General features: G+C 41.0%; 3 protein-coding genes and 1 pseudogene across 3 annotated transcripts; 2 read left to right on the top strand and 2 right to left on the bottom strand.

Annotated features, from left to right (window-relative positions):
* Nucleotides 1–1,680: 1,680 nt before the first annotated feature.
* LOC133027845 (probable polypeptide N-acetylgalactosaminyltransferase 8) lies at nt 1,681–9,331 on the top strand. Its single transcript, XM_061095365.1, has 11 exons — nt 1,681–1,876; nt 2,450–2,693; nt 2,914–3,080; nt 3,641–3,824; nt 3,946–4,138; nt 5,051–5,236; nt 5,317–5,454; nt 6,140–6,235; nt 6,450–6,468; nt 8,871–9,019; nt 9,173–9,331. The coding sequence occupies exons 1-11, from the start codon at nt 1,681–1,683 to the stop codon at nt 9,329–9,331; spliced, it is 1,731 nt and encodes a 576-aa protein (XP_060951348.1).
* A 421-nt stretch (nt 9,332–9,752) lies between these two features.
* Nucleotides 9,753–11,343, bottom strand: LOC133026904 (adenosine deaminase 2-A-like; annotated as a pseudogene).
* Nucleotides 11,344–14,633: 3,290 nt separating this feature from the next.
* On the top strand, nt 14,634–24,413 carry LOC133025976 (probable polypeptide N-acetylgalactosaminyltransferase 8). The gene is made up of 11 exons (XM_061093163.1): nt 14,634–14,829; nt 15,293–15,536; nt 16,023–16,189; nt 17,824–18,007; nt 18,129–18,326; nt 22,015–22,129; nt 22,425–22,610; nt 22,691–22,828; nt 23,112–23,207; nt 23,412–23,579; nt 24,255–24,413. Exons 1-11 carry the CDS (start codon nt 14,634–14,636, stop codon nt 24,411–24,413), a joined length of 1,851 nt encoding a protein of 616 aa, XP_060949146.1.
* Nucleotides 24,414–24,811: 398 nt separating this feature from the next.
* Nucleotides 24,812–26,508, bottom strand: LOC133024824 (adenosine deaminase 2-A-like). The gene is made up of 5 exons (XM_061092162.1): nt 26,473–26,508; nt 26,323–26,431; nt 26,077–26,234; nt 25,801–26,003; nt 24,812–24,899 (listed from the first exon to the last, which is right to left on the bottom strand). The coding sequence occupies exons 1-5, from the start codon at nt 26,506–26,508 to the stop codon at nt 24,812–24,814; spliced, it is 594 nt and encodes a 197-aa protein (XP_060948145.1).

The raw sequence follows: 26,508 nt of genomic DNA, 5'->3' as shown, positions 1-26,508 counted from the left end.
TAACTCTGTGGAAGAAAAGCTAGGAATAGTTTAACTTTCTGGTAAATATTTCATTCTCCTAGAGACGTCTGGAGCTCTGTGAGATTTTACAGTAATGGTCCACTTTGCCTTTAGCAGATGGAACTCTACACCCCCACAATTGTGCTTAACAAGAAAGGATTGTGATCTCCGATTACACATTATCAAACCAGTTCCTCTATTGCTGGTGATATCTTGGGTCACACTTGGTTTCTTTTCACGTACAGTAATAAGGAAACTCTTGTGTCTGAAAACACAGGAGGACTCCGCCTTTCATTTTTTAGCAGATTGAAGAAAGAACACAATAATATTCAGGTTGTTAACTGACTAAGATGAGAGTGGAATTGCTGAATAATGTTTCAGAACAAGGTTTGAATGTACCTGGAAATAAGGGATTTCTCCTGGAAACATTAAATATTGACACAGTGGATTTGTAAAGGCTAGTTTTGTTTGTCAAGTGCGAAATGTGTACATTATAAGGCAGATGGCCTTTGATGATTGACTGCCCAAGGATGCAAGGTCCTATTGGCATCTTGACTGCTGATGCGTAAAATAAACAGCTTGGGTTTCACAGCCTTTCAGAAGCTTCCACAACAGATTTAGTGCTCTGTGGTTTCCTTTAGGTCCGTCACACTCAACAGTCTCTCATGTACATAATACCTGGACATGCAAGAGCTAAAAATACTGTAGTATTTTAATTAGAACATTTAAATGATACATATATATAGTACATTTTTTTAGAACATTGTTTTAAATAAAACTGAAGCTTGACTCTCGATTAAAAAAAGGTGGATTACTAAATTAGTAACTGGATTTCTTGGCTGGGTCCCTGCTTCATTTAAGGTACCTAAGGATTCAGTGACAGTGGATGTTGAACATGATACAAATATTTACATGTCTGTTCTCTTTGTGTTTATGGACAGAAGGGATTCAGAGTTCAAATATGCACAACATAACATCTGCTGCAATATTTATAATTATAGATTAGGTGCCGTTTATTTTCTCAACTGAGTAAGAGTGATTTGTTTTATTAAAACGTCTGTCAATACATAGTGAAAAACGTCTTTAAAGTGGCGCTTTGACTAATGCTAAAAAAAGCAGAGAAAGCAAATGAATACAAATTTTAAATACACATAATCAAACTTTAAAAAAGGTTTAGTATCATTAATAAATTATTTTATTGTTGATTAAAGTTGTAAGACCTCACACAAATAAAATTAACATTCAAAGTTAGCTATTTAATCAAGAAGAAAACCTGTTTTGTCTAGACGATATTATTTTTTATGTTTTATGTTGTGCTTATATAATATTTGGTTTGTGTCGTTTATGTAATTCTTTATATTTTCTGTGTTTCAGACATGCTCGCCTGTTTGGCCTCTCCTCCCAGCTCACTACAGCTAATGACACACACCTTGTCTCCCAGGTGCAGCAGGAGCAGAGACAAAAGAGCTGAGAACCACCAGCACATGTCTGTGAACTGCAGGATATCAGATCCCTCTCCGGTATGATGTGTCACTGCATGTGTGTGTGTGAAGACAGGGAGGGAGGGAGAGGGAGGGAGGGAGAGGGACAAAGAGTTTATGAAATGTAGGTACTGTTTACTCCTTTCTTCATTCAATGTGACACCTGACTTAAACTCTCAGCCTATACAGCAGCAGCAGCATGATTAGATGTGGCTATTTTAAAGTGTCGATTTTGGCCTTAGCCACGGCTTCGACCCTGGTGTACCTGAGCTCCATAAAGAATGAGGTCCATACCCACTCGGAGAGACTCGAGACGGCCCACCACAACGATTCCATCAGAAGTCAGGGGATGCTCAGAAGGTTGGACAAGATGGAAAAGGATATAAACAGGCTGCGTGAGTAAAATCTAAATAATCTAAATCAAAGTTTATAAATTCGTTGAACTTGATTTTTTAGCTGGAAAAACTCTGTGTGTCATGATCCAATAAAGGAGGCTGAAGATTATAACAGGGTTCAATTTGTTTTTAAAGTTAAGTTTAAAAAAAGTTTAGGTGAAACATTTTATTTTACGTTTCCACATGTAATTGACCTACTTCATGTTAAAATCTAAAAGTGTCTATAGGGACAAAACTGCGACCATCACTTGAATTATCAGTTACTATAATTATTTCCCAAATTAATCAATTATTTTATCTACAAGTGTCATAATGCCAAGAGACCAATGTGGCCGTGTCAAATTTCTTGTATTTCATATATTATCCAACCAACAGTTAAAAAAAAAGCAAGAAACTACAGTAAATAAGTGATCACAACTAGATAAAGATGAATTTCTTGCAGATCATTAAACTTATTGACTCACTGGGAGACTTTTACTGAAGAAACAGAGATTTTTAATGAAGTTAGGTAAAGTATGACTTTACAGGAAGCCAGTGACAGAAAACATCCTGCTCTCTGTTTTCTGTCCACAGTCGGTGTGATAGGCAAGGTTGAGATGAAGGTGCCAGCGGGGCAGAAGGAGGCAGAGGTGAAGAAGGAGAGGAAGGTGGTGAGGAAGCTGTTCCCCAACTCGTACTTGTTCAGTAAGTGGGGACAAGAGCTGTCGGAGGAGGAGCAGAGGGAGGCGGAGATGCTGTACAAGAGGTACGGGTACAACGCCTTCCTCAGTGATCGCCTCCCCCTCAACAGAGAGATCCCGGACACCAGGCCCCCCAGGTAACCCCCCCCCCCCCCCGAAACCTCCCATACCATCTCTGCACATACCACACTCTGCTCAAACACGGGTGGAGTGGCTATCAACCATGATGACAAATGACCGCTTATATTAATGCCTAAATACACTTAACATCCTTGTGCAATCAATGTCAATCAAGGTGTGTGTTAGCTCCATATTTGGATTTAAGATGCCAAAATAAACACGCGTGCCTCTTCACAGATGTGCTGAGAAGAAGTACCCAGCTGATCTGCCCACCGTCAGCGTGATACTGATCTACCTGGACGGGGCTCTGTCTATCCTCAAGAGGGCGATTCGCAGCATCATCGACAAGACGCCGGCTCATCTCCTGAAAGAAATCATCCTGGTGGACGACCACAGCAGTAACGGTGAGTTAGATAATCTGGTTTTAGGCTATGGGAGATTATTCTGAGATATAGGCTGCTTTCTTTTTTTAAACCATTTGCTTCCGACACATTATTTAAGACGTACAAAGACAAACAAAATGTTTACTGACGCTATGAATCAAGTAAGAAGTGTTGCCCTCTGCTGGTCATTCCAGAGATGACAGGTTCAAGGCACTGCCACTTTGGCTTCACTTTCCAGACCTGGAGTATATATGTCCATTTTTAGAAGCAGTCTGTGGTTTGCCCCTGCTTCCAATGTTAATGCTACGCTAAGCTAACTACCTCCCGGCTGTAACTTCAGACTTAATGTTTCAAATTCAACAACAATTCTTTTAAATATATATATGAATACAAAAATGTTTTTCTTGATTGTTGGCGCCACCAGTGAAATTATCTTTATTATGCTGGGGTGACGTTTTAGAGGTGGACATTTCCAAATCAAAACCAGCTGCATGGCAAACGTCCCTTTTAAGGCTGGCTGCTAGAGTTTTGTAACTAGACTGAACCTACAGCAACATTAATAAAACCTTCACTGTCTGCAGAGGATTTAAAGGAGAAACTGAACGACTACGTCACCCTGATCAACGAGGAGCGTCCAGGCCTGGTGAAGAAGGTCCGGCACTCTGAGCAGCTTGGCCTCACGCAGGCCAGACTGTCGGGGTGGAAATCCGCCGTTGGGGACGTGGTGGCCATCTTTGACGCTCACATCGAAGTCCATGTGGAATGGTTGGTTCAAATCCAGAGTGATGCGAGTTAATTTGTCTTTTGGAGCGTTGCCGTGCTGGTTAAGCTGTCAGTGCACATGTTGTTTCTGTTTTGTCGAGTTGAACTGTCACTGTTTTTGCAGGGCAGAGCCGTTGTTAGCTCGCATTAAAGAGGACCGCACCATCATCGTCACACCGGTGTTCGACAGAGTCAATTACGATGACCTGACGCTGACTCCCTACATGTCTGCAGCTGACGCCTTCGACTGGGCTCTGTGGTGCATGTACGAGTCCTTCAGACCAGAGTGGTACGAGCTAAAGGACGATACACTACCTGCCAAGTAAGTTTAAAGATAACTAGCCTGGTTAGCAAAACCCTACTTTGGTTAGGTAAGAAGGTCAATACGCGGGGAAGGTTTTGAAAGTTGAGAAGTTTAAATCATGCAAGATAAAGTAATAATTACTGAAAACTTTAATAAAAGCATTAATATTTGCAGCAAGAACGTTTTCAAAGCATCAAAATTATGCTGTAAAATGGTACCAAGAGTTTAACATGTATGAGCTTCACCAAGGAGATTATATTTTCATTGTTGTTGAGAATGCAAAAACTACTGAACCAGAGGTTTTTCAACATTTCGTGAATTTCTCAAGAAACTAGACTTTTCAAATACAATCAACTTGCACCAAATGACACACACTAATAAATATCAGTTCCCACATTTTCTCATTAAGATCAATGAATTACTCTCTCTGGGAAAACGCTGGATGTGTTGAAAAGTTAAGGAAAATCCGGGAAATGCGTTCTGATCCAGATCGCTGCCAAAATCGAATGAGATGTTTTTGCATAATATTGCTCCAAACAAAAAAAACATCCAACACACAAACAGACAGGCGTGAAAATATAACTTAGTGAGAAAGTAATGAAAAGATCTTTCTGAAAAAATATCAGGCATATGTACGGTAATATCTCTAACGTGTGGTGCGGATCAGGACGTATCTACTCAATACAAGGCAATAACGTGGGCAGTGAGCCTTGGTGGAGGTGTGGGCTCAAAGTTATATATGTTTAATTTATTATATTAGAAATATTTGGAAATCTTAAGAAAATTACACATAGAATAGGATCTTTAATGTAAATATCATGTATTTGTTGAGCTTCCCTCTTAATTACTTGTATTACTGCTATTATTAGCCAGCGTTTCAATTGATTTACACATTGTCATATTGTGCATATGGTTTATTTTTCAGGTGTGGCTCTGTGGAGGCAGCGTGGAAGTCATACCTTGCTCTAAGATCGCCCACACTGAACGATCATCGAAGCCCTACCTCCCGGACCTGAGTGTCACAATGAAGCGAAACGCACTGAGGGGGGCCGAGGTTTGGATGGATGAATATAAATATAATGTCAACATTGCCTGGAACCTTCCTTTAGAGGTGAGAGCTTTTACCCTCCGAATTCAAATGACTGTTTTTAGAAGTTGTGACTGACGCAAAAGCTGCACTTCCTCCCACAGAATCATGGGATAGACATTGGGGATGTGTTGGAGAGGAAGAAGCTGAGGAAGAGTCTGAACTGTAAGCCTTTTCAGTGGTATCTGGATAACGTTTACCCCATGCTGGACCCCCTGAGTGACCTGCTCGGCTATGGAGCTGTGAGTTTAAAGTAGAAAATCAGTCAGAGTACCTGTGAGAAGCAGGGATATTGCAACGAGGCCCAAAAAAGGGAATGGTTGAAAGTTTTGTGAGAACCACCTTTAAATCATGTGATCGACTACAAACAGGAGCCTGGAACGACACCATGTTCAATGAAGCCCCCTAACGTGGCCCAAGGCCAGTAGCTTTCTGCCAAAATAACCTTCAGATGAACCATGTTCCCAACACATTCATGCTGGAAACCTCACTGTCTCTCCAATGTTTAATGTAAGAGAAAATACTACTGTATGTACAACACAATGTTCAATGAAGCCCCCGGCCACTAGCTTTCTGCCAAAATAACCTTCAGATGAACCATGTTCCCAACATAACCATGCTGGGATCCTCGCTGTCTCGCCAATGTTTAATGTAAGAGAAAATACTACTGTATGTACGACACAATGTTCCCAACAGCCTCCCACAGTTTACAGCACCAGAGGAAACATTGCAACATGCATTCACCCTGATGTCGTTTGACCCAGGAGTGAATACCGTCTGTATCCATTCCCATTGCAGACAAAAGTCAGATGTTAGTGGATGTTTGTGAGTTTTTCGACCAGTGGAAAAGGGGCTTGATTTTAGGTTTGATGCAGTGACACTTTGGATGCTAAAAGAATACATGTCCATGTCTGCTTCTGTCTGCAGCTGAGGAATGACTTAAAACCAGACCTGTGTATAGACCAAGGACCAGTTCCCGGGAACACACCAATTATTTATCAATGTCACTTCTTCTCGCCTCAGGTATGTTTAAAGATTTATTGCAGGCAAACTAAGTCATTGTTATCTGTTCTAACCTACATGTACAGACTGACGTGCTGTAAATGTTGAATTTTAATGATTTTCCTCCCACATTGAAACAAATATTCCCATTTAAAAAAGAAAAGGTTGCTGTAAAAACTGTAACATAGACAGACTATGATTATATCTGTTGAATTACTGCTTTTTTCTGGTGCAGAACTGTTATTATCGCACTGTTGTGCAATAGGAGTAGACTTGACGTTGGCTAATTATTATTAATAATAATAATAATAAATATGATTATTAAAATAAAAGATTATTTATTAAAAATAATTAAAAAAAATTGATAAGGCCATAACTTATCGTAGAGGGGCACCACCCTGGTTACAGGGACCAACGAAATCAAGCTATAAATATCAGTCTCATATGATATTGGTTAAATTAATAATCTTAATAGTTAATATTAACGATTATTTAATAAACAGTGAAGGCTTCTAAGTTCGAGCACAGGCAATCATAATCCAGCTGTATTCACACACTTATGCACAAATAATCACAGACTACAGATACTTTAATTACAAAAGCATTTATTAAAAAGGGGAAATACCGTTAATGTTATTTAATGATTCATCATTTTAACAGACTCCAATATTTCAAAGATAAACACAGCAGCAGCACTTATCACAATTCAGAAAATACGTGTAAAACCTGCGGTCTACCTATGTATGTCTGTCTCTGTGTGTGTGTGTGTGTCTGTGTCAAAGTGTCTCTCTGTGTGTGTGTGTCTATGTGTGTGTATGTGAAATAAAGTTAGTGATATTTAATGATTCATCATCTTAACAGACTCCAATATTTCAAAGATCACAACAGCAGCAGCACTTATCACAATTTAGAACACACATGTAACCTCTGGTCCATCTATGTGTCTCTGTGTGTGTGTGTCTCTGTCTGTGTCTATCAATATGTCTTTGTGTGTGTGTGTGTGTGTGAGAGAGAGAGAGAGAAAGAGGGGGCGTGGCGATGACGCAGTCACGTGGTGACGTCACCTCTAAGATGGAGGCCGACAATGACTCAAGGAGTCATTAGGCTTAAAACTCTCAAAATGGCCGCTTTGGAAGTTAGATCCAGAATGGGAGGAGAGAGAGAGAGAAGGCGTGGCAATAATAGACTCTCAAGATGGTGGTTTAACTGGCGTTATTCAAAATGGAGTTTATGTTAATGACCATGTGGCCTGAGCCCACAATGGCGGTCGCACCATGAATTACACAAAGGGATTTTCAGACAAAGAGAATTTCTTATCTCTGCTTGGCTTTGGGGCCGTATTGCTTCCAGATGTGTTCAGCCTCTCTAAGTATAGATTTATCTATATGACATGAACTGTATGTACAGATCGGAACGTTTGTGTAAAAATAGTTCAGGAGAAGAGAGAGAGAGAGAGAGAGAGCGTGCAAGGAGAGAACGAACTCTGAAAAATATGCCATAGATAAGTTAACAGTGGTTTCAACCCTCAGCCCTCAGGCGAACGTTGTGGACTGAGGTTCTGATCGGTAAAATCACTGCAGACTCACACAGACGTTAACAGCGCGGCCGGAAGCTTTCCTCGCGGCCCTATTCACTGTAACACAAAACATTGCCGTCAGACCGGAAACTGGAAGTGGCAGCTCGGAGTAGCCGGCTCGTCACGGCTAAAACAATGAAGAAACACGGAGGTTCCGCAAGCAAATACACTCAAGTATTAAACAAAACGTTACGTATTAAAACTAACATCTGCCCGGACAATCAAGTCTCTTACTGTGACCGTGGTTTCATGGGGTGCGTGCGCGTTCCGCGCAGATATCCCGGAAGTCCAGTGAATAACTCGTAGTCTCTTAGGCGAGCTCCCGCTGGTCCGCCTGGAACAGCGGGCGTCGCGCAGGGCTGAAGAGGAGCAGATTTTCTCGTGCTGCCTCAACGGGATGACGTCGTCCTTCTTCTTCAGGGATGTGCGGCTGCGTGGAGCCGGTTGAAGATCGTTAGGGAAAAAGAATAAAAGTCCGTGTCTCACTCGTCTCGCGAGTGAGATTCCTGTTTGGTCTTTTCAAGTTAAAACAGCGAAAATGTCCTTTCAAAATAAAACTTCGACTGAGATAAAAGAAGAAAATGAAACGATTTCAAATAAAATGATATTAAACAAACGTCTAATCGCCTCCATTAGCTTGCTGAGTCGTGTAGTAAGACCTCAAGAGGCCTAGTTGCAACTTGAGCAGTGGAGTGGAAAAGAGGACAAAGAAAGAGTAGTTATTCCCTCCTTAAATTTGCTGGGATGACTAGTGGGACCCCGGGGGGGTCCCGTTGCAGCGTCAGCATCGGAGTAAGAGAGAGTGATTTCTGTGAGCTCAGCGCCTTTGTACCTCCTCAAAGAGTACCGGCCCCTGGAGGAGGGGTCAAGGGTCAGTGTGGCCAATTGAGATGTCAGGATTTGGTCTCAGGGAGCGGCTTACAGTGGGGTCCTTCGAAGGAACCAGGAAGTGATTTGCTTCCACATGGAGATAAGATCTCCATGCTGGAATTTTATGTGTGGCGTTACTCGAGCCTGGTCTCAAGCTTTATGACCCATTGTTGATGGTCAGCACACTGGGAGTCTCCCCCAACAGCACTAATGGACAGATCTACATCGGCGGAATCAAATCTCACAAGTACAACAGCAACCGCTGCCTAGTGGACTCGGGCTCTGGAGTCTACCCAGGGCTGTACGACTGCAAACTGGCCAAGCAGAAGAATTTCCACATGCTGTGGGATTTCAAACAGGTGAGTAATATGTCCGTTTTAAGAACAGAAACAGAAATTGAATCTAAAAATGAGTAACTAAAAGCTTTAAGCATTTGTGTTTTCCATTAATATGCTTGTATGACAAGTCTCAGCCACCGTAGAGAGGTTGACTGAAACATGTTTCATACCCAGGACCAACCGATCCAGAACAGAGACACAAAGAGATGTCTGGAAATTGCGATGGACGAAAACAGCTACTACAAACTGGTTGTTAATCAGTGCAGTGGTCAGAACTGGAAAATTCAGAATCTCGTCCATGGCCGTCTGCTGGGCCCCAAGAAGACAATATGAAAAATGAGACATTACTGCGCAAGAAAAACAAACCAGAACAACCTGCTTTGCTTTGGTTTCGAGGGTAAAGTCGTGAACTGGATCTCAAGAAGTGATCAGTTTTTATTATACGGCTTTTGACACTGATATATATATATATATATATATATATATATATATATATATATACATGAACTGCCACGGGGTAGTAGCGACTTTCAGTTTTTGCTTTGCTTTGAATACGAAAAAGCTTTTCTGTTTGAATTTCCCACCAGGGCAGCCTTCACCTTCCCACTCCTATCAGGCTTTTCCTTTACAGTATAAACAGCAGGCTCCCAAGAGGTCACTTAACATTTTATACATAAATAAAAGGCTGGCAATGTTTAATTAGGGTGGAGTTTTTAAACAAACATTCAAGTCAACCGGATCTGTTTTGGTTCAGTCAGGAATGATGAGCGATGAAAGCGTCCCATTGGTTCTGCCACATGACGCAGCCCCTGTCCTTCAGGTGGTCCGGCAGCGAGCTGTACCTGCAGGAGGGAGGAAGGGTTCAAGAGGGGGAACCAACACCAATGAGGCTGAGAAACCCAACAGAATTACACAAATAATAAATCCCATCAATGTGATTTTTTTCCTCCATTAAATCCATGAAATATTCTCTGAGAAATCAATTCAAATGAAATCACCAGCTCCTCTTCCTTCCACTAAGTTCTGCTGCAATCCGTCCAGTAGTTCACTTTTTCTCCATTTGGGGGTTTGTCTGTTCTTCAGCAGGATTTCGCAAAAACTACAGAAAGGATTTCCCAGAAACTTGTTGGTGGGAGATGGGGACATGGGTCAAAAGAACCTGTTGTCCTCCGTCTAGATCAGGAGGTTCCTAAAACAAATCTGGATCAATTTGAATGTGGTTTCCTGCAGCAGTAGGTGTTTTAATCAACCAGTCACTCGTCATCATTTTGCGATGAAGATGATGCCTTCCTGATCTGCATTGTTTCTTTAAGGACTGCTTAAGCGGGGCATTGATGCACATTCTGAGCTCCAGTGTGTATTTGGGGCAGCAGGGGGATGTGGTTTATGTCTGAATACAAAGTGTATGTGTGTTTGTGGTAATTTAGGAATTTTGAGAAGTGTGTGTCTCCTGCGTTTTGCTCCATGGCACAGAGGAATACGTTTTGAGGTCAATTCCCTGATGGTTTTTGTCTTTTAAGGGGATTTGCTGAAATATCAAATATCCCCAGAATTTTCTTTTCAATAATAATTAAGAATTTGTATTGAAAACAATAAGGTATTTGCAGTAAACACGTTAAAACCGGTTGATTCCGACCTGATGGAGTTGAGAGCCAGTTCCTTCAGAGTCCCCAGGTTTGCTTTCAAGCCTCTGATGCCGACAAATGCTTGATAGAAGTCGTAGGAGAGGCAGGTGGTGCCGAACAGAGACGTGTCGTCGGAGCTGATCACCATCGGGTGGCCCTTGGACATCAGCACAGCAGACATATTGATAGACACAGTCTGAAACCAGCTTTAGCACCTGGAGGCCCGAGGTCAAACTTAATATACAGACACGGACCCGTTTTCTTCTTGAGTGTGCTAAAGAATTCAACCTGGTTTGAGATGGGGCACAGCTCCACAGCCACGTTTCTTCTCCTGGAAAGCTCTTTAGCCAGCGGGTGGTGTGCCAGAGCGTAGCCGTGCCCAATGCGTGTGGTGTTGAACAAAAGGGCATCGAGGACGTTCTGATCCACGTCGGTGTCTTCGCCGTCTGCTGAGAAACAAGAGATGTGGCTTTGAGGAGATCTTGGCTTTGCAACAGATGATAGTGAACTTGACCGGCTCGTTCCCGCACCCACCTGTCTCTCCCGCATGAAAGAAGTACGGCAGCGTGACCCCCAGGTCAGCTGGCATGGAGAGCGCCTCCCTGAAGTACCACAGAGACCTGCCGCTGTCCTCCCTGCCGACCTGGAAGCCACAATGTAGGCTTAAGGAAACTTAGATGTCACCACAAAGAGATCAAGAGCAAACCTCTTTCCTACCATGTCGCATTTTAATAAATCAAACCTGAAACCCAGAGATGTTGCAGTGTGTATGCCGTGAGTTCACTGAATGATACTAACTAACTTGTTATGGGTGCGTTCATAAATTCATCGTGAAATGTTCAGAGCATGGATTCATAGTTTCAGATCACTGCCGGGAACTAATCAGTCCTGCCGTCAATATAGAGAAGGAGGGAGGTGGATGTTCATCATCTCAATGGAGCCTATATATATATATAAACATCCCACATGACAAGGGTATTGCCACAAGAACATTTAAACACCAAAATTGTGGAAACAAAATAAACCAAGTGCATCACAGTGTGTGAGGTCAAATAAGAATGTGGAGGTTATGAGGTGGTCATAGTTGCCGGCCAGGGAGACTATATTTTATCAGTGGCTCTCAGGTTTTGTGAAATTTCATCATGGAGCCGTTATGGGTGCATCAGATTTTTCTTTTACAGCTTAATGTTCTGCATCACAGCTGTGATCCACCAGGAGTAACTTCTTTCCATTAAAGCAAGATCAAGCACACAGCTAATAACGAAATTGCAAGGATCTTCTGTGAGCGATTAGATAAAATCATTCAGAGATGAGCACTGAAATGGATAATAGTGTAGTATATACCTTGAATATGATCAAAATATCTGGAGCAAGTTTTGGGCAAGACGCTGGTGTCTATGTACAGCTGTCACATGTTTTTCAAAACAACATTACACACTTGCATGCATATCCTTTTTTTTTTTTTGATAATCAAGAATAGTTACTGCACTGTTCATGGATAGCGTTAGTTATGCATGGACTTATAAGGCTTCATCCTTTGGGCCAAATGTAGTTTACTTTACTTGATGTAGTACTGCCACATTGAAAATACTCAATTCTAAATCCTTCATTGCAATGTCACATAAGATAAAGTGTGTCCACTGATCAGTAACAAGTTACAAGTGTGTTTGTTTAAATATTATGAAAATTCCACTTTTGTAGTGCTTCTACACGTTAATTTGGGTATCTGGCATGTCTACCGTCCCAAAAACTCAAAACAGGTCAATCTGAGGAGGGCTGCTTTAGACAGGGTAAAAGGGTGCTGTTTTAAATGATCCTTGTGGTATTTTGACCAAAATATGTTTCAGACATTTCATTAAGACCCCAATGAACCATATCAACTGCGGTAAAATGGGCATAATATGTCACCTTTCAGTTTATTCTGTGATCAAGATATTATTCATCTAATCGGCCTATTACTTCATTTGTAAAGATTAAGGGAGAAGTGATACCTGCTCACCATATTCCACCATAAGTAAATTAACATTTAAAAGAATAGGCAGAAATTCTTCACATTTGAGAAGATGAAACAACAACATATATCTTTACATAAAAAAATACTGTTGACAGTGCTAAAAACAGTTCACAATTTTTTGTCCGTGAATTCATTGTTTTGGCTCAACGTGTGTAAACTGTTGGAATATTACATTTTTAATGAACCATATAATTATTCCTAAATCAGTCTGGTGATTTTATTTCATATGCTTAATCTGTAAAAGATCAATTAAAACTTGAGTTGACATACAAAATAGCAGACAGTAACAGAAGTACTTAAGAACTGCATTTGAGAAGATGTACTTGTTTTTCAGCTTCCAAACTGGCATCCTAACAACCCACTTCATCCCCCACACTTCCTAAATTTAAACCTTTGGATTCTCCAAATCCAGCAGGGGGCAGGATACCCAAGTGGAACCCACCAGGTGCAGCATGAGTGAACAGCAGCTGTGATGCTTACAGGTGTTTACACATTTACTCTGAGTCACTTGAACTCTCAATTCATTTCCTTTTCCTTCCCAGGTCTGATGGGTAAAAGTCCCACGTCATCCCACAATCCCTCAGGGAAGTCTCCGGGTCAGGGTCTGCGACTCAGACTGTCTCGTCGTGTCAGAGTTAAACCGCTTCATCCCAGCGTTGCAAGTCACTGACTGAACTCTTCCACTGTCCATGTTTGTGTCAATGATGTACAGCTATAATATCATTTTAGCTTTAAATACTACTTTTAAAAAATGTCGCTTGTACAGTAATGGTCCACTTTGCCTTTAGCAGTTGGAACTCTATACCCCCAAAATTGTGCTTAACAAGAAAGGATAGTGATCTCAGATTACACATTATCAAACCAGTTCCTCTATTGCAGGTGATATCTTGGGTCACACTTGGTTTCTTTTCACGTACAGTAATAAGGAAACTCTTGTGTCTGAAAACACAGGAGGACTCCGCCTTTCATTGTTTAGCAGATTGAAGAAAGAACACAATAATATTCAGGTTGTTAACTAACTAAGATAAGAGTGGAATTGCTGAAAAATGTTTCAGAACAAGGTTTGAATGTACCGGGAAATAAGGGATTTCTCCTGGAAACATTAAATACTGACACAGTGGATTTGTAAAGGCTAGTTTTGTTTGTCAAGTGCGAAATGTGTACATTATAAGGCAGATGGCCTTTGATGATTGACTGCCCAAGGATGCAAGGTCCTATTGGCATCTTGACCGCTGATGCGTAAAATAAACAGCTTGGGTTTCACAGCCTTTCAGAAGCTTCCACAACAGATTTAGTGCTCATTAATAAATTATTTTATTGTTGATTAAAGTTGTAAGACCTCACACAAATAAAATTAACATTCAAAGTTTGCTATTTAATCAAGAAGAAAACCTGTTTTGTCTAGACGATATTATTTTTTATGTTTTATGTTGTGCTTATATAATATTTGGTTTGTGTCGTTTATGTAATTCTTTATATTTTCTGTGTTTATTTCGGATGAGCCAACATTTTTTAGCATGATACAGAAATAAAACCATTTCTTTTTTTTATTTTGTCAAAGCGAGAAAGGAAATCATGACACGGCTTAAACACACAGTGAGATTTTTTTCTCCACTGATATAAAAGTGAGGTGAGAAAACAGAAATGCAGAGAGGCTGGACATGCTCGTCTGTTTGGCCTGAAGCAGATCTGCTGCTGAAGACCTCTCCTCCCAGCTCACTACAGCTAATGACACACACCTTGTCTCCCAGGTGCAGCGGGAGCAGAGACAGAAGAGCTGAGAACCACCAGCTCATGTCTGTGAACTGCAGGATATCAGATCACTCTCCGGTATGATGTGTCACTGCATGTGTGTGTGTGAAGACAGGGAGGGAGGGAGAGGGAGGGAGGGAGAGGGACAAAGAGTTTATGAAATGTAGGTACTGTTTACTCCTTTCTTCATTCAATGTGACACCTGACTTAAACTCTCAGCCTACACAGCAGCAGCAGCAGCAGCATGATTAGATGTGGCTATTTCAAAGTGTCGATTTTGGCCTTAGCCACGGCCTCGACCCTGGTGTACCTGAGCTCCATTAAGAATGAGGTCCATACCCACTCGGAGAGACTCGAGACGGCCCACCACAACGATTCCATCAGAAGCCAGGGGATGCTCAGAAGGTTGGACAAGATGGAAAAGGATATAAACAGGCTGCGTGAGTAAAATCTAAATAATCTAAATCAAAGTTTATAAATTGGTTGAACTTGATTTTTTAGCTGGAAGAACTCTGTGTGTCATGATCCAATAAAGGAGGCTGAAGATTATAACAGGGTTTAATTTGTTTTAAAAGTAAAGTTTAAAAAAAGTTAAAGTGAAACACTTTATTTTATGTGTCCACATGTAATTGACCTGCTTCATGTTAAAATCTAAAAGTGTTTATAGGGACAAAACTGCGACCATCACTTGAATTATCAGTTACTATAATTATTTCCCAAATTAATAATTAATCATCAAATTAATCATTAATCATCTGCAGATCATCTGCAGATCTTTCAACTTATTGACTCACTGGGAGACTTTTACTGAAGAAACAGAGATTTTTAATGAAGTTAGGTAAAGTATGACTTTACAGGGACCCCTTGACAGAAAACATCCTGCTCTCTGTTTTCTGTCCACAGTCGGTGTGATAGGCAAGGTTGAGATGAAGGTGCCAGCGGGGCAGAAGGAGGCAGAGGTGAAGAAGGAGAGGAAGGTGGTGAGGAAGCTGTTCCCCAACTCGTACTTGTTCAGTAAGTGGGGACAAGAGCTGTCGGAGGAGGAGCAGAGGGAGGCGGAGATGCTGTACAAGAGATACGGGTACAACGCCTTCCTCAGTGATCGCCTCCCCCTCAACAGAGAGATCCCGGACACCAGGCCCCCCAGGTAACCCCCCCCCCCCCCCCAAAACCTCCCATATCATCTTTGCACACACCACACTCTGCTCAAACACAGGTGGAGGGGCTATCAACCAGATGCCAAATGACCGCTAACATTAATGCACAAATACTCTTAGCTCCATATTCTGCCTGTAGCTGAACATTACCTCAGTGTGTTGGTTTCGTAACATCGTATCTTATCTTTTTTATAACGTATTTTATAGTCCAATAAGTAATCTATTCCAGGATGTGTCCGTTTATGTTTCTTAGCTCTTAATAAATTTATATCTGTTGATCAGAAAAAATTTATCGTTGCCTAAATTTCTTTATAATCATGAGCAAAAAAAGCATTGCAGAAGTGGGGCTCCCGAGATATCTTTCCTACATTTACATCTGATTTTCCACTTTTCTCCTGTGACCATCACGAACACAAGAACTACAGGTTAAAATTTGAATTTAAGATGCAAAAATAAACACGCGTGCCCCTTCACAGATGTGCTGAGAAGAAGTACCCAGCTAATCTGCCCACTGTCAGCGTGATACTGATCTACCTGGACGAGGCTCTGTCTATCCTCAAGAGGGCGATTCGCAGCATCATCGACAAGACGCCGGCTCATCTCCTGAAAGAAATCATCCTGGTGGACGACCACAGCAGTAACGGTGAGTTAGATAATCTGGTTTTAGGCTATGGGAGATTATTCTGAGAAATAGGCCGCTTTCATTTTTTTAACCATTTGCTTCCGACACATTATTTAAGACGTACAAAGACAAACAAAATGTTTACTGACGCTATAAATCAAGTAAGAAATGTTGCCCTCTGCTGGTCATTCGAGAGAAGACAGGTTCAAGGCACTTCCACTTTGGCTTCACTCTCCAGGGGTCTCATTTATAAAAGAGTGCGTAGGATTCATACTAAAAGTGTACGTACGTACAAAAGCCGGAAATGGCGTACGCAATAGATAATTCAGATTTATAAAACCGTGCGCACGTACACCTGAACGCAATGTTCGCTTTATAAATCACAGCCCACCTGGAAACATTCGTACGTGGATCTGCCTCCAAATCCGCCCTCCACACGCCCACTTTCAACCATAAATGGTCAATGCAAAGCATGGCGTGAATATTAAATTATGCTGCTGACCAATGGGTTTCCACCGTGAGTCCTGACGGAGTCACGGCATCAAGCGATGTGAAGAGGAAGGGGAACTTTCTGACACTGACAACGAGGTGTCTGTTAGTGAGGTGGATTTGAAGAGCGACTTTATGGAACAGCAGTGATGTCACTGATAAGGAAAATACACTGATACTCTGCCGCTGCTGCTGTGGATAACACACTGTGTGAGATCAGAAATCACTGAACCCTCGCTTCCTCCTCGTCCTTCCATTCACATGCACACATCGAGCAGAACCCCACACCGGTGTCACAGCAGTATTTATTTATTTAGAGCATCGGACCAATTCCCTCACATCAGTGGATCCTCACCTCCTCTAGGATATTATTTGGAAAGTTTCTTAATTTCTTATAAGTAATCTCCAGTGCGCTCTGTGCCCTGTGCGCTCTGTGCGCCTGACGGCACAGTCCCGTTCACTGCAGTGATCTGATGATACACGCACAGTGTTAGAAGATATTATTAAAACCTAATAATGACTGGGCTCCGTAACTCGGCTGTTAAATCGAATCTTAACCTAATATTTCTTTAAGTCGTTTTATATTTTTTTAATTAAAAGGCTCGTGTGGAGCAGATACGTCACGCGAGAAAAACTGTTGGTTTTATTTTCCCGTCTCCAAAACGGTCGTAAGCATGGGTCTAAGTTTGCGTAGAAATACGCACATTTTACCGTCAAGTTTGTTTTTATAAATCCCAACGTTTCAGGCCCGTTTTGTGCGTACGCAACGGTTATAAATGAGACCCTAGACCTGGAGTATACACGTCCATTTTTAGAAGCAGTCTGTGGTTTGCCCCGGCTTCCAATGTTAATGCTACGCTAAGCTAACTACCTCCTGGCTGTAACTTCAGACTTAATATTTCACATTCAACAATTCAACAATTTAAATTCAACAATTCTTTTAAATATATATATGAATACAATAATGTTTTTCTCAATTGTTGGCGCCACCAGTGAAATTATCTTTATTATGCTGGGGTGACGTTTTAGAGGTGGACATTTCCAAATCGAAACCAGCTGCTTGGCAACCGTCACTTTTAAGGCTGACCTAAAGTTTTGTAACTAGACTCAACCTACAGCAACATTGATAAAACCAATCACCACACGAAAACCTTCACTGTCTGCAGAGGATTTAAAGGAGAAACTGGACGACTACGTCACCCTGATCAACGAGGAGCGTCCAGGCCTGGTGAAGAAGGTCCGGCACTCTGAGCAGCTTGGCCTCACGCAGGCCAGACTGTCCGGGTGGAAATCCGCTGTGGGGGACGTGGTGGCCATCTTTGACGCTCACATCGAAGTCCATGTGGAATGGTTGGTTCAAATCCAGAGTGATGCGAGTTAATTTGTCTTTTGGAGCGTTGCCGTGCTGGTTAAGCTGTCAGTGCACATGTCGATTCTGTTTTGTCGAGTTGAACTGTCACTGTTTTTGCAGGGCGGAGCCGTTGTTAGCTCGCATTAAAGAGGACCGCACCATCATCGTCACACCGGTGTTCGACAGAGTCAATTACGATGACCTGACGCTGACTCCCTACATGTCTGCAGCTGACGCCTTCGACTGGGCTCTGTGGTGCATGTACGAGTCCTTCAGACCAGAGTGGTACGAGCTAAAGGACGATACACTACCTGCCAAGTAAGTTTAACGATAACTAGCCAGGTTAGCAAAACCCTACTTTGGTTAGGTAAGAAGGTCAGTACGCGGGGAAGGTTTTGAAAGTTGAGAAGTTTAAATCATGCAAGATAAAGTAATAATTACTGAAAACTTTAATAAAAGCATTAATTTTTGCAGCAAGAACGTTTTCAAAGCATCAAAATTATGCTGTAAAATGGTACCAAGAGTTTAACATGTATGAGCTTCACCAAGGAGATTATATTTTCATTGTCGTTGAGTATGCAAAAACAACTGAACCAGAGGTTTTTCAACATTTCGTGAATTTCTCAAAAAACTAGACTTTCTAAATACAATCAACTTGCACCAAATAACACTCTTTCATTAAGATCAATGAATTACTCTCTGGGAAAACGCTGGATATGTTGAAAAGTTAAAGAAAGTTAAGTAAAATCCCGGAAATGCATTCTGATCCGGATCAGCACCAAAAATGAATGAGATGTTTTGCATAATTTTGCTTATAAACAAAAATAAAACAACCAACACACAAACAGACAGGGGTGAAAATATAACTTAGTCAGAAACTAATGAAAAGATCTTTCTGAAAAAATATCAGGCCTTTGTGAGTAATATCTCTAACGTGTGATGCGGATCAGGAAGTATTTAAACTGAGTACAACACTGGAACAAATCGCTGTAGTTTCTACAGTAAAATTATACAGTAAATTCTTGTTCTGTCGTTTTCCGAAGTTTATCTGTATATCGCAATGCATCATGGGCCAAATATAATTACAGCAGCTGACAGCATTTTTCCACAATAACACATTGTAAAATGACAGGCAAGTTGTATTCTGACTGTAGATGGTGCATGTTACAGTTAAATACGGTTGATATCGAATGCATTGAACGAGGCGCTTTGAAAGAGGACCTTGATATGAGAGCATGGGAGCAGAGGAGCAACAGCCGTGTGCAGCCACTACATAGTACGTAAGTTGAATTTTAATTGCCTACAAAATTTATATGGGCCCCAACTTTGTTCGGATGTCCTTGTAAAAACATTGGTGAGATCTTTATTAAACCAATGCTATTGTTTGCAGTTACTAAACTGACAACTTACTAAAGTGAATGACTTGAAGTGAATCAATGACATTTGAAATTGAAAAGCTAGTATGCAACCCTGCCAGGATGCTCTGTTATGAGAGTAGTTAAGCTCATTAACATCGCGCTAAAGCTAGCATGCTAACGCTAGCTGGGTGAATGGGATTGGTCCTACATTGAACAGTCAGTGACTGCAATTTAAAATTATTTTACTGAAAGTTTTGGATTTCACTGTTTGTAGTACAGGGATGACCTGCGGCTAATTTGCAATACCATTTTCTGTTTTGTTGTAGCAGGTTTAACTTTTGCAAACAGATATAAGTATGAAATGATGATACTTTGAAGCTTTTAAAAATTATATTAGTATGATCTTGTTGCCCTCAACAGTTAAGCTTTTTTTTTTAAATGTATTTTTTTCTTGTAGGTGTTAGCAACAGCAACTGACGTCAAAAGAACACTGACGCTTCCTGACTTTCCGGAACTAATTGTCTCGGGTAGTTTATACAGTTTTTTTTAAACTGTTAAGCATTGCACAGACCGAGACTATATAACCATTAAACATGTGGATATCTCTATGCGGAAGGCAACCGAAATGATGTTAGATCATGAACTGCCTTTGTCTGCTGCCCTCTGCACTTGTCCAAGTAAGACAAAAGTAACTAGCCAAATAAGTTATTCAGTAATGGAAATGCCGTTATAAAAACAGAATGATAGGAATAGTTGTCCCAAGGGTTAGGCTTACCAACCAGCACTGACGTCGTTGCATGGACTTAACCCTGGGCATAGAGTCCTTCAATTGAAGATCTCATGACTAGCCCAACAACAGTGGCAGCAAACTGGGACAACTACCAAAAAACATTTTAAACCACAACAAACATGCCAAAAATATGTTTAGTAATCCACAACAGAATATATATTAACTCTTTATTGTTTGTGGGCTGGACCTTTATTGCAGAATTTGAAGCAAAAACTTGATCACCCTACCTGGTTTATGTGCAGTAAATATTTTACAGTCATTGATGTTCATAAAAATGAAACTGACTTATCTTTATTGCTGTTCATTTGTGTGGTTAATATGTATATATTTTTATATATATACGAGTTTGAATGATTCACGTAACTGCTTTTATAGTTTTTTTTAAACCTTGCATGTCAGCTATTTGTATGTAGGCTATTTCAGAGGTCTGTTAAGCAATCGATACAATCTTTAGCGCTAAGTTCACTACTTTGCCAAATAAAAGCTTTGTGATTCCACAAAGCATTACTGCAATAACATTAACGTTATGCTTTTATCTCAGTACTAGTCCAACAACAGTGGCAGAACACTGGGACAACTACCAAACAACATTTTAAACCACAACAAACGTGCCAAAGATATGTTAAGTAATTCACAGCAGCTCTTTTAGAGGAGCTGTCAGGGCAGTTTTTTCATGAAGTTTCTTTTCGTGTGATTTTGTGATTTCAGATGTTTTGTTGGAATCAATCCAACCAAAGGCACCAAGACGGCTAAGCTGGTCTTGACTGAGTGCAAGTCAAATGTAATGCATTAGGACTGTTCTCCTCCTCACTATGTGACTGGACATTGTTCTTCTCATTTTATTAGTATTTACATATTTTGCTGACATATTCAGATTTCCAATTACACTGAAAAAAGGTCATATTTTTTAGCTATTTAGGTCAAAGTTAAATTATACCAAAAATTATGTGACCTTCTTCTTAATACATTTCTACCTCAGGTCCTGGTTTCAGATTGGGCCTTTAAGCTGAGTATGTTGTCAGTTTTAATAATGTTTGATTATGTTGAAACTCTGGTCACTGTGAATTCAAATGGGTGGCCGGTGTCCAAAGATATATAATTTAGGTTTAAGAGCTTTACTGGAAAAAAGAACACCATGTACTTAAAACGTTGGGAAACTGTATTGTGTCAATAAAAGTTTTATTTTGTTACGGCTCTGGCTCCATTTTTATTTAACAGGTGAAGAGACTTTAGGGCGATGTAGTTGAATATTGGATAAACAGTATGCCTGGTCTCGTTCAAAATACCTCATAATATGCAAAGCTGCTAATGTAAAAAAATAAAAGAGTTTTATAACATCATATTGCATTGTAATGTATTGACAGCTATTTATTGGCAACTTTAGTTGCCAGGTGACTTCTGTAATTTGAAAAGAATATAAGGTAATGTTGTAAGCTAGATTACAATTAATTGCGGTTGTCTGTAAAAAAAAAAAAACAAGAAATTGTTGAAATTTATACACAACAAAAAACCTTAAAAGTTATCCTGTAATATACTGTAATTCCTTTTAAAGTAATTAACAGTACTTTATTGGAAACTTTTTGCTAGGTATTTCCTGTTAATTCTACAGTCAATTCTTTACATTGAAGGCAATACAGTGGCCAGTCAGCCTTGGTGGAGTTGTGGCTTCGCTGAGTGTCCTTATAGTTATATATTTTGAAATTATCATAGTAGAAACATTTGGAAGTCTGACAATTACACATAAATAGGATCTTTCAAATATCATGTATTTGTCGAGCTTCCCTCTTTACTACTCGTATTACTGCTGTTATTAGCCAGCGTTTCTATTGATTTACACATTGTCGACCTCTGTCATCAGGAGTCCCTCCGTCATGGGGATTCTTGTAGCCGATCGCAAGTTCTTCGGCGAGATCGGGAGCCTTGATGGTGGAATGAAAATATATGGCGGTGAAAACGTGGAGCTCGGCATTCGGGTAAGACTGAAGAACTCCGACCGTTTTTTGGGTTTTGTTTGTCATAGTCCAGGCCCTTTACTGTGTTACTGTTTACTCTCCTTGTGTTTGCACAGCATTCTTACAGGAGAAAAAACATACAAAGGAGTACTGCATTGCTTCAATAAATTATTTGTCCGGGATGGTTATCATCTCACCATATCATTTGCCGGGATGTGTTGGCAGAGTTGCGTAACAAATTTTACGAGCAAATGTAAGCAGACTAATTAGTCAACGTTTTTCATATTTCCTTATGTGCATATGGTTTGTTTTTCAGGTGTGGCTCTGTGGAGGCAGCGTGGAAGTCATACCTTGCTCTAAGATCGCCCACATTGAACGATCATCGAAGCCTTACCTCCCGGACCTGAGTGTCACAATGAAGCGAAACGCACTGAGGGTGGCCGAGGTTTGGATGGATGAATATAAATATAATGTAAACATTGCCTGGAACCTTCCTTTAGAGGTGAGAGCTTTTACCCTCCAAATTCTAATGACTGTTTTAAGAAGTTGTGACTGACGCAAACGCTGCACTTCCTCCCACAGAATCATGGGATAGACATTGGGGATGTGTCGGAGAGGAAGAAGCTGAGGAAGAGTCTGAACTGTAAGCCTTTTCAGTGGTATCTGGATAACGTTTACCCCATGCTGGACCCCCTGAGTGACCTGCTCGGCTATGGAGCTGTGAGTTTAAAGTAGAAAATCATTCAGAGTACCTGTGAGAAGCAGGGATGTTGAAACGAGGCCCGAAAAAGGGAATGGTTGAAAGTTTTGTGAGAACCACCTTTAAATCATGTGATCGACTACAAACAGGAGCCTGTATCCATTCCCATTGCAGACAAAAACCAGATGTTAGTGGGTGTTTGTGAGTTTTTCGACCAGTGGAAAAGGGGCTTGACTTTAGGTTTGATGCAGTGACACTTTGGATGCTAAAAGAATAAATGTCCATGTCTGCTTCTGTCTGCAGCTGAGGAATGACTTAAAACCAGACCTGTGTATAGACCAAGGACCAGTTCCCGGCAACATACCAATTATTTATCCATGTCACTTCTACTCGCCTCAGGTATGTTTAAAGATTTATTGCAGGCAAACTAAGTCATTGTTATCTGTTCTAACCTACATGCACAGACTGACGTGCTGCAAATGTTTAATTTTAATGTTTTTCCTCCCACATTGAAACAAATATTCCCATTTAAAAATAAAAAGTTGCTTTAACACAGACAGACTATGATTATATCTGTTGAATAACTGCTTTTCTCTGGTGCAGAACTGTTATTATCGCACTAATGGACAGATCTACATCGGTGGAATCAAATCTCACAAGTACAACAGCAACCGCTGCCTAGTGGACTCGGGCTCTGGAGTCTACCCGGGGCTGTACGACTGCAAACTGGCCAAGCAGAAGAATTTCCACATGCTGTGGGATTTCAAACAGGTGATTAATATGTCCGTTTTAAGAACAGTACCAGAAATTGAATCTAAACATTATTAAATAAAAGCTTTAAGTACTCAAAAGGCACTTCTGGAAAGAATGAGTGTTATAATATGGGAAATGTGTTTACAGACGTCTGATCCATATTGGTGCCAAACAAGAATGCAAAAGCCATAATACAAATAATAAGCCACATCGATACAACCGCAACAACACAAAAGTATTTATGTATTATTTAAAAAAAGGAAAAATAAAAAAAGATGCCTACCTGTCTGTTTGAGGTATTACGGTACATGTTTTCTTCTTTTTTGGATGCTCCGGTACCATAACATCTCAAACAGACGGTCATGTTTTTTTATTGAATCAAATGTATATAAGAGAAATAGTGGACGACAAACACAGATATACTAGGAAAGGAAAATAATTTAAAAAAAAAAAAAAAAGACAGGATTTTATGAAAAAGAGAGAGGCACAAATAGAGCGTAAATAAAAATCGTCGGCTAACTTGATCAGAGAAAGTAACGGTGCTTGTTTCATCGTCAACATCTGTCGTTGTTCATTTCCGCTGTGGTTGCGTTTCAAAGTTGTGACCTTTGCATTTGTGTTTTTCATTAATATGCTTGTATGACACGTCTCAGCCACCGTAGAGAGGTTGACTAAAACATGTTTCATACCCAGGATGAACCGATCCAGAACAGAGACACAAAGAGATGTCTGGAAATTGCGATGGACGAAAACAGCTACTACAAACTGGTTGTTAATCAGTGCAGTGGTCAGAACTGGAAAATTCAGAATCTCGTCGAGGGCCGACTGCTGGGCCCCAAGAAGACAATATGAGAAATGAGACATTACTGCGCAAGAAAAACAAACCATAACAACCTGCTTTGCTTTGGTTTCAAGGGTAAAGTCGTGAGCTGGATCTCAAGAAGTGATCAGTTTTTATTATACGGCTTTTGACACTGATGTCGTGTATATATATATACATGAACTGCTACAGGGTAGTAGTGACTTTCAGTTTTTGCTTTGCTTTGAATACTAAAGAGCTTTTCTGTTTGAATTTCCCACCAGGGCAGCCTTCACCTTCCCGCTCCTATCAGGCTTTTCCTTTACAGTATAAACAGCAGGCTCCCAAGAGGTCACTTAACATTTTATACATAAATAAAAGGCTGGCAATGTTTAATTAGGGTGGAGTTTTAAAACAAACATTCAAGTCAACAGGATCCATTTTGATTCAGTCAGGAATGATGAGCGATGAAAGCGTCCCATTGGTTCTGCCACATGACGCAGCCCCTGTCCTTCAGGTGGTCCGGCAGCGAGGTGTACCTGCAGGAGGGAGGAAGGGTTCATGAGGGGGAACCAACACCAATGAGGCTGAGAAACCCACCAGAATTACACAAATAATAAGTCCCATCAATGTGATTTCTTTCCTCCATTAAATCCATGAAATATTCTCTGAGAAATCAATTCAAATGAAATTCACCAGCTCCTCTTCCTTCCACTAAGTTCTGCTGCAATCCGTCCAGTAGTTCACTTTTTCTCCATTTGTGGGTTTGTCTGTTCTTCAGCAGGATTTCGCAAAAACTACCAAACGGATTTCCCAGAAACTTGTTGGTGGGAGATGGGGACATTAGTCAAAAGAACCTGTTGTCCTCCGTCTGGATCAGGAGACTGATCCAGGGATTTTTTTTTACTTTCTTGTGGCATTTCTTTCAGATTTCTCACAGAATCCTTCATAGATATTTATTAAAGGGTGCAATTTGGTGCAGTTCCTAAAACAAATCTGGATCAATTTGAATGTGGTTTCCTGCAGCAGTAGGTGTTTTAATCAACCAGTCACTCTTCATCATTTTGCAATGAAGATGATGCCTTCATGATCTGCATTGTTTCTTTAAGGACTGCTTAAGCGGTGCATTGATGCACATTTTGAGCTCCAGTGTGTATTTGGGGCAGCAGGGGGATGTGGTTTATGTCTGAAACTCCGAATACAAAGTGTATGTGTGTTTGTGGTAATTCAGGAATTTTGAGAAGTGTGTGTCTCCTGCGTTTTGCTCCATGGCACAGAGGAATACGTTTTGAGGTCAATTTCCTGATGGTTTTTGTCTTTTAAGGGGATTTGCTGAAATATCAAATATCCCCAGAATTTTCTTTTCAATAATAATTAAGAATTTGTATTGAAAACAATAAGGTATTTGCAGTAAACACGTTAAAACCTGTTGATTCCGACCTGATGGAGTTGAGAGCCAGTTCCTTCAGAGTCCCCAGGTTTGCTTTCAAGCCTCCGATGCCCACAAATGCTTGATAGAAGTCGTAGGAGAGGCCGGTGGTGCCGAACAGAGACGGGTCGTCGGAGCTGATCACCATCGGGTGGCCCTCGGACATCAGCACAGCGGCCGGGTGGTTCCTCAGGTCTGAAACCAGCTTCAGCACCTGGAGGCCGGAGGTCAAACTTAATATACAGACAGGGAGCCGTTTTCTTCTTGAGTGTGCTAAAGAATTCAACCTGGTTTGAGATGGGGCACAGCTCCACAGCCACGTTTCTTCTCCTGGAAAGCTCTTTAGCCAGCGGGTGGTGTGCCAGAGCGTAGCTGTGCCCAATGCGTGTGGTGTTGAACAAAAGGGCATCGAGGACGTTCTGATCCACGTCGATGTCTTCGTCGTCTGCAGAGAAACAAGAGATGTGGCTTTGAGGAGATCTTGGCTTTGCAACAGATGATAGTGAACTTGACCGGCTTGTTACCGCACCCACCTGTTTCTCCCGCATGAAAGAAGTACGGCAGCGTGACCCCCAGGTCAGCTGGCATGGAGAGCGCCTCCCTGAAGTACCACAGAGACCTGCCGCTGTCCTCCCTGCCGACCTGGAAGCCACAATGTAGGCTTAAGGAAACTTAGATGTCACCACAAAGAGAACAAGAGCAAACCTCTTTCCTACCAT

Source organism: Limanda limanda, chromosome 1, assembly GCF_963576545.1.
Source record: "Limanda limanda chromosome 1, fLimLim1.1, whole genome shotgun sequence".
NCBI classification, from domain to species: domain Eukaryota; kingdom Metazoa; phylum Chordata; class Actinopteri; order Pleuronectiformes; family Pleuronectidae; genus Limanda; species Limanda limanda.
This window is presented reverse-complemented; position numbering and strand designations above follow the sequence as displayed.

Bases quoted from the DNA above. Each gene is read 5' to 3' on its own strand.
- LOC133027845 (XM_061095365.1), top strand. From the start codon at position 1,681: ATGATTAGATGTGGCTATTTTAAAGTGTCGATTTTGGCCTTAGCCACG. The intron at 1,877-2,449 runs GTGAGTAAAATC...TTCTGTCCACAG, and splicing joins AAAGGATATAAACAGGCTGC to TCGGTGTGATAGGCAAGGTT. The intron at 3,825-3,945 runs GTTGGTTCAAAT...CTGTTTTTGCAG, and splicing joins ATCGAAGTCCATGTGGAATG to GGCAGAGCCGTTGTTAGCTC.
- LOC133025976 (XM_061093163.1), top strand. From the start codon at position 14,634: ATGATTAGATGTGGCTATTTCAAAGTGTCGATTTTGGCCTTAGCCACG. The intron at 16,190-17,823 runs GTGAGTTAGATA...CACTGTCTGCAG, and splicing joins GGACGACCACAGCAGTAACG to AGGATTTAAAGGAGAAACTG. The intron at 22,611-22,690 runs GTGAGAGCTTTT...TTCCTCCCACAG, and splicing joins CCTGGAACCTTCCTTTAGAG to AATCATGGGATAGACATTGG.
- LOC133024824 (XM_061092162.1), bottom strand. From the start codon at position 26,508: ATGGTAGGAAAGAGGTTTGCTCTTGTTCTCTTTGTG. The intron at 26,432-26,472 runs GTGACATCTAAG...TGTGGCTTCCAG, and splicing joins TTGCTCTTGTTCTCTTTGTG to GTCGGCAGGGAGGACAGCGG. The intron at 26,004-26,076 runs GTTGAATTCTTT...TCCGGCCTCCAG, and splicing joins TGTGCCCCATCTCAAACCAG to GTGCTGAAGCTGGTTTCAGA.